The sequence below is a fragment of the Haplochromis burtoni genome, unplaced genomic scaffold (genome assembly GCF_018398535.1).
Source record: "Haplochromis burtoni strain Fernald_Lab_line unplaced genomic scaffold, NCSU_Asbu1 Contig_432, whole genome shotgun sequence".
NCBI classification, from domain to species: Eukaryota; Metazoa; Chordata; class Actinopteri; order Cichliformes; family Cichlidae; genus Haplochromis; species Haplochromis burtoni.
Window position 1 is genome coordinate 407547 of NW_024582793.1, and position 13273 is coordinate 420819.

Here is a 13273-nt window from a genome sequence, read left to right on the forward strand (position 1 = left end):
TTTGCAAAAAGCAGAGACGAGATCCTGAAACCAACCTGACACCCCAAGTCCCTTGACTGCACCTGGAAATTCTGTACATAAATACAGATAAAATCTATGAAAAAGTCAAACACCCACAGACAGCAATTTTGACTTCTAACCACCTGTGCAAGCCAAGCTCAGAGTACAGATGAACAGGGATTGGATGACCCACAGCATTGTCTGATACCCCATACTCACAGAGCACTCCCACGAGACTTGATCAAATGAGTTCCCCAAGTTCAGAAAACACAGTTAGCCAGTGTTTATGTGTTCGAGACAAATCTCCAATGCTCCTCTTGGAGTGAGGTTTGATGACTGGACATACTCTCCTCCCTAGCAAGCAGTAGTATGATCAGCTGATTTCAGTTTGTATGCCAGAGTAGAAACAGTGCCGCAGTCTGCAGTGTGGATATGGACATTTTATTTATATTTTATTGAACAAAGCATGAAAGTGCAAAGGTAAAGTGGAAACCGCATTGAAGACAGGCAAGCACAGACAGCACGCTAAGCTAGCCAATAGCGCAGAGTGACATTAAAGTTGTGTGAGCTGTGTCAGTCCAGTGACCAGACTGTGAACTTCAACAGGTAACAAACTGAGGAGCAGTTAGGCTGCAGCCTCCATCTCAGGATTATATTGTTAAATGGTAATTATGAGACACTCTTTTTCAGGTCATTTTACAGACAAAAGTAATGCAATGAGTAGTATAACTATTAACTATAGCATATTACTTTCTCCTAGCAGTAACTAACTGCATTAAAAAGTAAAACATACATCATTACTTTATGAAAAATATTCTGTGTAACATGTGTAACAAATTACTTTTTTGGAGTAATGACCCAACACTGATCACAACAAAGATGTGATCAGTGCATGTTGAAAAACCTCCAACATGCACAAATATTTGACTACAGAGCATGCAGTTCATTTGCACAAAAGTAATGTTTTAAAGTGGAGCCAATGAGAACTCACTGAGAATTGACAAGGAATCTAATCCATAAGTGATATTGATAATGGAATTGGAATCTCTAAATTCTTTTCAAGGCTCACGAAGACTTCAGAAATCTATCGTCACTGAACACAGTTCAACACAAATGAAAGCTTTGCCATGCAAAGAACAACAACAAAAAAAACAATGCCCATTTAGTGAAGCTGTAGTCAGATGAATTAAAATGTGATTTTTTTTTTATGGAAAAACATCAATAGTGTTATCAAAAAAGGAGGTCAGGTACTGTCATGAAACTTACTCCTCCAGGCTTTTATTGTCCTTATGTCCTGCCAAAGTTTCAAGATGTTGAAAAGTCTATGTTGTTTTTTTGTGTTGCTCATTAACATATTAAAGATTTCATGCAAAAAACACAAGGCTAAAATGACACATATTGGACAAAGGAATCAGTTAAAAGCTGAAACATACTGAGGGGAAAGCAGGTGGGCATCAGGCGGAAGCACAAGACACTCTAGCTCCTTGTTGATGTAATTTCCTAATCGCATCCAGAAGACAGATGTTAACATTGGATCAGTCAAACTAGACAGACCCCAGAGCTGTTTCACTATATAAGAGGAAAAACATCACAAACATATACTAAATGTTCCTAACTAGTAGTCATCATATGGTGTACAGTGGGGTGGCCAAGCAGTTTGGCAATACCAACTATAGTTTCTTCTAAAGTTGCTGCTCAGTAGTACACAATTTCCTCACTGTGTTAACTGTTTGGTATGCAATCCTCACAGCAGGTTTCTGGCAGAGGTAGAAAGCTAGCTAACACTTTGATATTTCAATAAAACTATAAGTCCTTGATTACTTTGAAACTTTGCAATGTTTAATGAAGAATTACCACAAAAATAAAACTGAATACAGAAAAAAAAACACATATTACTATATGTACACTGTAATAGAATGTTAATGATACTAATAAAAACTTGTGAGTGCTCTACTTTTTCAGTAACAGTTAACAGGCTAGCTTACCAAGGATAGCACCTTCAAATTAGCTTTGTTAAATTAGACAAAAATAAAAACAGAAAACTGCCAAACACTATAAAATACACACAAAACTAGACAGAAAGAATAAATGAACTACTTACTGAAATATGTGTCCAAGTCACAAGTGTTAAAAAAACACCATGTGCATCACTCCCTTTGCTCTAGCTAACTTCCTGCAAAGAGAAGCTACATTTCAGCACATATAAATCTAGTCACATAATCACGAATTCAAATTAGAATATGTTTCATTACACCTTTAACAATCGACCAGCAGCGTTGGAGTGATAAGGAGATATATGGCTTTTTCACTTACACAGTGCTTGTGCCAATGCCCAATCTAGACTTCCGTGCATTTCCACTAAAAAACGACTGACAGACAGCTAAATAATCCTCAGTTGTCAAACCTGTCAAAGTTTGCATGGTTCTCACCACTCAATAAGGAGGAACTAGGTCCACACCAGTACTGACATTGTGTTGGTGGAAAAGAGGTATATGAGTACTCACCCTTGCTATTAATTTTAATCAGTGGGCTCTCATGGGATTGAAAATTAAATGGTTGCACCCAGAAAACTATAATTATAAAAGAGACATTTTCAAACACTTGCCAATATATCTAAAAATATGTCAGGATAATTCACCAGTCTATCACATAGAGACAAACAACCATTTGCACTCACATTCACAGGTAATTTAGAATCACCAATTAACCTAACCGAACTCTAATGACTGCATGACTTTTAACTGTGGGAGGAAACCAGAATACCCAGATTGTGGATTTGAACCCAGGACCTTCTTGCTGTGAGGCAACAGCACTAATCACCATGCCACCAATCCAAGGCTAACAAAACTAGGAAAGCTATGATTTCTAAGGCTTGATGCAGAATTTTTTGTATGTTTTTGTCCATGACAGGTTAAACCACAATAAATAGCAAAAGCATACACGTGGTGTGTGTGTGTAGTTGTCTGCCTCTTATAACTCCAGTGATTTTCCTGCAGTTTGAAATCTCCTGCGATCTTGTGAATTTCATGAGTCCAGCAACTAACCACTCTTACTAGATTGTATCATGTCATCTCAACAAGAACAAATTAAGTTGTTGAATTTCATACAGATCCTACATGATTTAATTACGTTCAAGATAGAAACATGAAATTTTTGTGTTCAAATTACATGGTAGACTTTATTAACTCATTCACTGCCATTGACGTCTATAGCCGTCAATGGCAGTGAATGAGTCAATGGGTTTAACTCATTCACTGCCAATGGCTGGCAGTGAATGAGTTAATGTAACAACCTCCCAATTTACTTTTTTCGGTATACCGAGCATGAGGCAATTGTGTTAAATACACGCAAGATGTTTACATAAACCCAAGAGATGGCCAGTCACTTTTTTTCAGTGTAAGATTTGTGATGACTTATGAGCCAGGTGAGCTACTGCTGCATTTTGTTTGTGATTACTACATGAGAGCAGTGAAAAAGAAGTAATTTTAACGTTTCTTAGATATAAGACACACTTCAGGAAATTCAAATCAAAATTTTCCAGAAATATTTTTTTTCCTCTCTCTCCTGTTCCGTTATTCGCAGGTGGGTAAGATCCGAAAGACTGCAGCCCGGAGGAGAGAGTACCACATTCTGTTCATGGTGCTGACCACTGCAGCCTGCTACCTGCTGTGCTGGATGCCTTATGGTGTCGTGGCAATGATGGCAACATTTGGCCCACCCAACATCATTAGCCCCGTGGCCAGTGTAGTTCCCTCACTGCTCGCCAAGAGCAGTACCGTCATCAACCCCCTCATCTATATACTTATGAACAAACAGGTAAGTCGCTATTATGTGCATGTGCGTGTCTTACCTAAAATCAAGAGTTATAATTCTGAAAAACAGATTTGAACATGTACAACAGCTTTATTTACATAGTAGAAAAAGACAAACAACAGCTGAAATCATAGAACTGCTTGATTTAAATATCAATTCAAGTGTAATATCAAGAGATTTCACTGACCAAAGAGAAATAAAAAAAAAATCAAGAACAATGCCCTAAGGCTCTTAAAAGGGAAACAGAACAATCACTCTCATTACTCACTCCTTTCCTCTTCCTCATCTGAAGAATACTGCAAAAAGGTAGCTATAGAAAGAACAAATGTTAAACAATTCTTCAGAGGCAGTGTGGTACAGAAATCCCCACAACACTTGTTAAAAACTCGACATGAAAAATAGGCCTCGAGAGTAAAGAGCAGACAGAAAGAGGCTCGAAGTGGTAAATGTTACACGCATGTCTTCAAACATATTTTTCAACTCACTACTTCACAACCAAAGAACGTTAATGTCAAGTTTGACTACAATGTCCCATCTTAAAAAGAATACAAAATTCAGTTAAGCTCGACTTTTGCAGAAAGAAGCACCTAAGAAGTCCTACTGTTACTCTGAGTCCTCATCCCATGAATAACCCACCCAAACTGGAACACAATTAAAGATGGGATTTGGCACAATATTAAAGATGCAAAGATGAAGTAGCCAGAAGGCATTGCACCTGATCAAGCACTTCCATGGAGCGGCTGATAGCCGCACTGCAGATGAATGTGATCCACAAGCATGCAATAAAATCTGCAAAACATCACTTCAGTAAAAGAAAACCTTGCAAGCACGAATGCCTTTCACAACATTAAAGACAATGGTGCCTACTTGCATCACAGTACAGCACAGACAGTTTAAGACCTAGCCCTGCTCCTGAATTGCATGCTCTGTGCATTGGAAAGTAACCTGTTACTACAATGCACACATACAATACGTTCAGGGCTTTCACACCTTCAGTGTGCTACAATCACAAGCACATTTTATCGTTTATCGCAATTATAAGACGTACAGCAGAGCGAAAAAACCTGCATTGTTTAAAATGAATCATAAGTCCTTTATTAAGCATCTAAACTACCTCCTCTATACATTAAAATCTCTGTTACAGTCAAGATTGGGTGTACTGCAGAGTACAAAGTTATGCGTTACTGCAATCGCATTACATTTGTCACTATTGCTGTAATGTTTGGCATTACTGAGCTAATTCAGTAATAACATTACAAATAAAACAACAAGTTGTTAATCACATTACAAACGTTCTTCATTTTTTTGAGCAAATAGGGGGAAAAACCCAACAAAAACGACAAAAATGCCTTTTCACGTGTGCTCATGTGTGGGAACAAAAACGGCAGAGTGTAGAGGTGTGCGCAGATTTCCCAAATTATTGCACAAAGGGACATGGATGTGATGGTGAAGGGCAAACTGTGGCCAGGCTAGAGACCGATATCCACTGCTGCAAACACGGAATCAAACCCCAACAAGCACCTGCAAAGGCAAACATGCTAACACAAAGATAACAGTGAACGGTGCTTCCGGAGTGTAAACGGCGACCTGGACGGAGCAACTAAGACTCGATTTCTAGCAGGCACAGATGAACACACTCGTAGCATCGCACAAAGAAATGTTGCTTGTTTCTACAGAACAATCACTGGCGCCTCATTTATTTGTGCTCGGTTGATATTCACCAACTCTGTCAGCTTCGGAGCTCTAAGAGAAAGATCACGTCCTCCATATAGTAATCACGTGTAGTTGTTAGGTATGTGGGCGTAAGATTTTATGTTACATTGTTAACTAGAAATTAGGGGGATATTGTGCATCAACTCAAAATTAAAGTGGGAGATTTGAAAAAAATAAAATACATAACATTTTTGCAAAATGACCCAAATATTTGTCATACACCTGCTACAGCTACTAATTTAATTAATTGAAAAGTCAAATGACTTGTCTGGACAAAAAGCAAGTACTTATGGGAGTTTGGAAAAGAAATGTGTCCACAGCAAAACTTCAAAATATTTTTATAAAACTTCAACTGAGTCAGCTACACGAGTGCAAGAAAAAGCTCTTGTGAGAATGAGCAAATTCTTGATTTTCTGATTTCCCTTTATGTGAAGCAGTACGTTTGTCATCCATGTAATTTACTGAATTGCCATCTGTTTATTAAATCTGGTAAACATAAATGCATAATATCAAAATTTACAGTACATAAATACTTTAATAAAAAAAAAAACACCAGTGGTAGTAACTGGTCTTAAACATGGTTAAAATAAGGATCCATGTTCATGTCTTTAGCTGTCTAAGACGTAAAAGATGTTTCTTTTTTCAGGGGGGGGGGGTTTAAAAAAAGCTTATGTCCTTTGGTAAATACTGACAAATTCCAGATATTATCCAGCTCCTGTTAACACCAGCTATTATCTAAATGATACTATGCTCTAGTGTTTCTACTGAAGAGCGACATCATTCTATTTAAAGCAACATTTCTATTGTGTTTTCATATCTTTCAACAAACCACAACGAATGGCACAAGATCAATCTATTACAAAGAAAAAAAGATGCTCTCATTCCCACAGACCGAATACCTCGAGCTCGCTGAAGACACGGCACTCTGTAAACATAAAATCCCCCCTACCTTGGAGACAAAGTAAATCCGAGGTTAGTACAGGTCCAAATTCCTTTTTCATAATTGTCTCTACTCTGAGCTGCGGGTAGGCACAGACTAATACCAGAGGATTCAGAAAATATGAGACATTTATAGTTGTAGGGAATGCACTTCATGCTGTTACGCAATAAAGAAATAACCCCACAGAGATGAGCTCCAGCAAGGGTTTGGCCACAACACGCAGTGTTAAAATTACATTCAATAGAGAGTGAACTGACCGTCACAAACAGGGGCTGGTGATTGCTGAGGCAGAGCGGAGGATCCCCTGATGTTCATCACTTCGGAAAGTCTACTGCTCCACACATCGAACTGATTGGTACTGCAGTCCTGCTAGAGTGTGTACTGCATGTGTCTGAACAGTCACAAGGCAACCCGAGGAAAGTGTTCAGCTGACTGCTAGGCACAGGGTCACGGCTGTTCTGAGTACCTGTTTGTTCTGTTTTGGCCCCGTTTTAAGTACACAAATGCCCCCCCCAAACAAAACGTGACAAACTGGTGGTTATCAGTCAGCGTGCACAGAACAATAATTCAGTAATAAGCTCAGTAGTATGAAATCAACCCCTCATTATGATGATTTTGCAGGAATATGTACAGTAACGTGATAGCTTTGACAGCTCCTCTCATCTTTCTTTTAGTTTGCATTCTTCTGCATGTACTTTTGTGTCGAGTTTGTGTACCTATGACATTCAACATGGATGATTTGTTTATTCACAACCCTTTGGACCAGTATATATATATATATAAAAAAAATAATTATACAATTCGCCGTTATAAAGAGTGACAGTTCCTTAAAGTGGAAAACCATCCATAGTACTGAGAAACACAGATTTTACATCACTGGAAACACACCCAGTTATTAAAAACTCACTTGCCTACCTAAAACAAGATCAGTTGCTACCCTAGTCAGCTCCACAGCTAACGTGGCTCAGCTAAAGCAGAGAGAAATTTGATATTATATTTTATTTTTTTCAGCTCCACCCTGGAGACTCTAATTTCCAGCCTCTGGTCAAGTATACCATCGTAATAAAGACAAGGTCTTTCAGAAACCTCTATGTTTATCCGTCCCTGGAGGGCTATGGCTTATGCTCTTCACGGGTTTTATTTGAAACTTGCAAGCTTCAACCTCCTTGTCCATAGGGGCATTATTGCACCTCTCCCATGGTCAGCCTGAAAAGGCCAGAAGTGTGTGCGTGTTCGTGTGTGTGACGTCCGGGCTCATGAGGCCAGGCTTCATATATCAGATGTCACAGTTCACGGTGCTGAAGCCTGGAAGAGTGACGCGTCCTTTCCTCTCGAGGTCACTCACGGGGCCCATGTTGATTCGCTGGATCAGGCTTTTCTCATAGAGGAGAGGATGGTAGGCACCCAGTGTGCACGCAGCGTCATAGTAGGTCTCGTGGTAGTGGCACAGGTCCGTCTGCCTCATGGAGGGAATGTACTCGTACACGTGCACCTGCTCGCACAGCGCCATCATCAGGAGGATACCTGCAATGTCAGCATACAGGAGAAAATAAATATTTTCACACAACACTTGCCAACTAAATTAGAGTTCAACTTTTTAGCCAAACATTTGAGGTCCAAACATTACAAAATTATTAGAACATAAAAACAACATATATACTTATAAAATACAACGCTAAAACCTTCTGTTCCTGTCTTTTATTCTCTCTTTTTTTTCAAGGCAATAGTCCCCCAGGACCACTGTCAAAACACACATTCACACCTGGAAGCAATCTGGTAAAACCAAAATCTAAACTTATGGCCAAAGAGAAGTTAATGACATCCATTTTATTTTATCTGCTCCGGGGATCAAAGTAGAGACGTTACAAACCCGTCGTGACATTCACAAAACGGAAACTCTTAAAGCCGGGAGATAAGGTAAATCCTTTCAGTTTTCGTAAAGGTCGCTATCAGCGTCGGCCGATAATAAATACACGGCCTGGTGGGAAACATCTGATTATCAAAGGTGTGCGAGCCTTTCGGGCATTCGATACGTCTTCGGAAAAGGAATTTAGCACAAACTTGACAAATTTCTATTAGATCTGAAAATGTGCAAAGAGACTAAATGTGAAGCTCAACTGTGCTGAAAGAGGGGAGGAGAAAACTATAACACTGTGAATAATATATGAAGACTTCGACTTTGCCTGCTTCAGCAAGTTCTGGATTTTTCTGTGAAATGCAACTAAAACAAAAAACAGTGACCTCACACATATATTTTAACAAGGACTCTTCAGTCAGAGAGAATAATTATCCCTTCCACAGTAATTATATCTGTTGGTATGGCTGATGATATGTTCTGAGACCTCTCCACTCCCCCATTGTGCAAAACCTGAAGTGGGGAGAGCTGCAGCAAGACCTCCAACAGTAAGGTACCAACAGATGAGCTGCCATCATGACTGAGGGCTAAGTTTGACTCCGTGGTCTGTGGCATTATTAGAATTCTATATTCCTCCTAACAACTGTATTCCATTAATATGAAGGCAAAGCTGAAAAACACGAGTTACTGATGACAGATTTGTAATTTGGATGGATGAGTCACTTCCACAAGATCCTAAGGATGTCATAAGACCCTAACAAGTTCTGTGCTATAGACCTCCAAAGAAATGAAGCGCCAAGTGCTGGAGGTAACCTGCTTTACCATGACAACAGATCCTTTTCTTTTCCCAAGCATCACTTCGTTTTCAATTTGGGAACATTAAAGGAATTATTTACAGTTAGATTACACATAGAGTTTATGTAAAGGCATATTTGTGCAGCAAAAAAAGAAGGAGAATGCTTGGAGAAAATTTGGCAACATCATAAATGAGTTCTCAATCATACTGAAGTTCTCCTTCTAGCGGCTCTGTGGTATAGTGTTTTAGAAAAAGTCCAAAGGGGGTTACAACTAGTGTACTCCTGCTGTCAGTCCCCAGCCTGGATAAATAAGGCGGTTGTTGTCAGGAAGAGTATGAAAGGATATAAAATCTTTGCCAAATCAAAATATGCAGATCCAGTCGCCATGGAGATTCTTTGGGAAATAAGAGAGCTGCTAAAAGTGCCTTCTTCTATTTGCAGTTTTGCTTCTGGTGTTGGCTAAAAAATATTTGTGGTTTCCAAAAAGCAAACCAACAGTTTCGGTGAGTCTGAACACACCATTAGGCCATTTTCATTTGCATATGCACTCCAGTCTTGAACTGTTCAAGACCTTAAAACAATGGAGAACGCAGATATCTAACAGACTGAGAGCAAACGCTGAATGCTCTTTAACCTGAAACTGACCCAGAGTGCAAAGCAGAAAAAAGCCCGATGTTCGATTTCACCCCTGACAGAATACTGTGGCCAATAAATTTACAGCCACCAAGTGAACTTTTCGATACACTACCCTGCATACTTATCCAGACAGCACCATTTCCCTATGCAAATAATTTTTTCTTTACTATATGTGAGAAATGCTTCAGTTCAGTTTACTGTTTGTAAAACACCTTCACCTGCTTGTGAGTGTGCAGTGATTCCACTATTTTCCTCTCCCTCTCAGTTTTACAGGTGTTTCCTGATTCTGTTTCACTGCGATCGCTGGTCATCGGAGAAAGGCGACACCTCGATGCCGTCCAAGACTACGGTAATCCACCTTAACCGGCGCGTCTACAGCAACACGGTGGCCTGCACCGCCCAGATCTCCACCGAAGCTCTCAACCAGTGCTACAGCACCGCAGACACCAAGCACACAAACCCTCCAGAGGTCACCCCCTGAACATGAGCATTAATCAGACAGGAATCACCGCCATCACAATGAAGCACGAATAACCCAGAATGTGAACTCCGGTGGACTGTGGACAAGAGCTTTCAGAAACTAGATGTGCTTTTTCGTGTTATGTGTAAACTTGTATTTGTAGACCATAAATGTGCCCTTTTAAACCTTTTTTTCTTTTACTATACATAACACAAAAGTGCTAAACGACCACAGAAATGCATGTAAAGTATGCAAACGCACACATACATGTACATCCATGTGTAATGCAACCAGACATGTTGGTATCAATCAGTTTTATCATCCACCACGCACCTTCTCCTGTTCAGTACATGCAAAAAAAAAGGTAAGAACTTCATTCAAACTTATTTCTAAGTTTTTGCATCTATTAAAATGTATTTTTTAATAAAGGGCACCGTCACTGTGGTGGGTTCAAGGTTTTAGTCTGTTTCTGAACTGATGTGTATGCATTACATTAATTTCAGTATATATTATATATATTTCAGTATATTACATATTCTTAGTTTTCATCCTACAGTTTAAAAAGGCCAAATTTATTTTTTGAACTACAGGATCTTTTTTTAAATTTACATTTTAAACAAAGAGTAAAAAAACCCCAGTAAAACAGCACCTGTTCCTTGCTGCTTGGTCAGTCGCTGTGTCACTGTAAATGGGGAGGTCACTGCGCAGACTTGTGATTTGATCAGCAAGGATCATTTAAAGCATCATTTAACTCTGCTTTTCCTCTTTCCCTCCTGCTGCTTTGGCTTTAAATGTTGAAGAATTCGAAAGGTTAAGCCCCCAGAACCTTTATCATGCGTGTACTTCAGTTTTGTTCTGCATGAAGGCGTTTATTTGAATTGTGTTCGTTTTTGTGTTTGTGCTGTGCTTTCTTTGGTTATGATTTAGTTGGTCTTACAAAGTTGTTTCTTTGCAGGTGTTTTTGCAGGTATGATTTCATCTTCTTTCCAGAATAAAAGGGCCAGTGTTTCAAAATGATTATCCAGTATGGCCAGCAACAGAAAAAGGATGCCAGTCTGATGACTGATGGAAATTACGGGCATATCTGGGAAACACAATGCACAAATTTAGGGAAACTGATTACATTTAGCTGGCCTTACTTAAATGACAACTGCAAGACATAAAGCAGATATCAGTATTTTACTGCTTTTGTAGATCTAGAACTATAATGGACCAGGACCTGCTCAAGATTAAGGGAGTTATAAGTGAGGTCAGAGTGCTCACACCTCAACCCACTGACATAGAGTTGCAGAAAATATTGATGAGTCATTTTCCTCCTCACTTTTGTGCGGTGCCATTCAGGACCTTCAGAAAATGTGTGATTGAGGTTGGTGCTTCTTCAAGAGGCTGCAAGCAAAAAAATAAGCCACAACAAAAGCTTTGCTTACTCTTTCCAGTCTGCGATGCAGCTGACTGCTCAGTGTATTCAATAAAAACAAGAAAAGCACTGTGTTATTAGTTAAGTCAAATTGTGTTTGTAATTGTGACTCGGATGAAATTAATTTTAAGAGTAGTCTGTTCAGAAATGCTGGGTATTACAAATAACATTATCGTCACCAGTTTAATTGTATTTTATTGCTGGATTCAAATGATTTAATAAAAATGTCTGCTGCTGAAAAAGGAACGTATCATGCATCGTAAATTAGGTTGGAGGATGGTGTGACATTGTGAATATTATAAAAAGCAAAAGGAACCTTTTCTTGTATTTCCTAAATGAAAGAGGTGCAAATGAGGACAAAACAGAAAATAATACGTTTTTCTTAATCACTTTTGACAAAACGCCAATGTCTAAAACCAAAAGGAATGGAAACACATCCTGTAACAGCAACAGATGGGTGACGGCTTTTTATTTTCCCCTGAAGGTCAAAATCTCAGCTGAGTGGAAAACAGTCTAATTTAAAGTAACATGACAAGTATAAACAACAGAGTCCTCCAAGGAACATTGTGACATTTTAAATACAGGCAGTCATGCCTAACACTTCAGCAGGGTTTTGTTTCTCCAGTGTAAAGCTCTTTTGCCTTCCATTTAAGCTGTGTAATCAGCGACTGATTCACAGATTATCAAGTGCAGTCACAATGAAAACCAGCTGTAACGTGGGTCGCCCGATGCACGGCAAACCAAAGCGCAGATTCCTGGGTTGTGATGCAGCAGAGCTGCTGGATTAAGCTAAAAGAAAAGTGTAATTAGATTAAAGAGTGACCAGTTTCTCCTCTGCGCTCATGTGCAACCCTCTGCAGTCCGCTGAATTTGAATTGACTTATTTTTTTTAACATGCTGTTTAGATATTTTATAGCTGATGCTTTATTTATGCTTTTGCAAGTTTTTCCCTTTGTACAGCAAATATCTGCTCACTAGCGTGAATGCTACTTAGATTTCGTGTTCTTGTGGAGTCTTTGTTGCTTTCCTGTTTCAAAAATGTGTTTTTCCTCTAGCAGAATCTTTTCAGACGAATCTGGAAAATGCCAGTTTGACAAGCATAATATAGCATGTTTCCCACTAAGGTGATTCTCAAAGAGCTTTTAGCTGAAAAGTAGCCATATCTCAGCATGGTGTGCGGTGTTTCCTTGAGATATCTGAGGAAACTTGATAGGTGGAGGACAAAGCAAGAATTGGCAGGCCTAAAAAAATACAACATCCAAAGAAGAGCTTTGAAAATCTTTCAAGAAGCCTGGACAACAATTCAATGAAGACTACTTAAAGAAATTTCAGGAAAGTTTTCCCTAGCAAGTTCAGGATGTGTGCAGCTTTTCAAGAATAAGACAATCATTTTCAGGTATAAGAATGCACAGTGCAACAGGACAGGAAGGTGAAGTGCATATCTACATTCCTGTCTGTTTAAATATACTGGTTTCGAGTGTGTTGGTATTTTGCATAATCCTGCCACTTGCTGATGGTGTCACTGTGCATTCAGTGACACCATCAGCAAACAAGCGTGCGTGTGTTTGTGTGCATATATATCTGCTATAGGAGCAGGCAACAATCTGCAAAGATAACAACAAAGAAGCAGCTGAAGGGACAG

At 39.2% G+C, this 13273-nt stretch overlaps 2 protein-coding genes across 4 annotated transcripts in view; one reads left to right on the plus strand and one right to left on the minus strand.

The window, feature by feature from the left end:
• Window positions 1-13020, plus strand: part of tmtops2b (teleost multiple tissue opsin 2b) — a 31230-nt gene extending 18210 nt beyond the window's left edge. The window contains exons 3-4 of the mRNA XM_005945103.2: window positions 3583-3816; window positions 10020-13020. Coding sequence (XP_005945165.1) covers window positions 3583-3816; window positions 10020-10235 — 450 coding nt within the window. The 3' untranslated portion in view covers window positions 10236-13020. The remainder of the gene's footprint in view (window positions 1-3582; window positions 3817-10019) is intronic.
• The window catches only part of st6gal2a (ST6 beta-galactosamide alpha-2,6-sialyltranferase 2a), a 55395-nt gene continuing 47151 nt past the window's right edge, over window positions 5030-13273 (minus strand). For all 3 annotated transcript variants that reach the window (XM_005945101.2, XM_042213289.1, XM_005945102.2), the window contains one exon: window positions 5030-7990. In XM_005945101.2, the coding sequence (XP_005945163.1) occupies window positions 7743-7990 (248 nt within the window). In that variant the 3' untranslated portion in view covers window positions 5030-7742. The remainder of the gene's footprint in view (window positions 7991-13273) is intronic.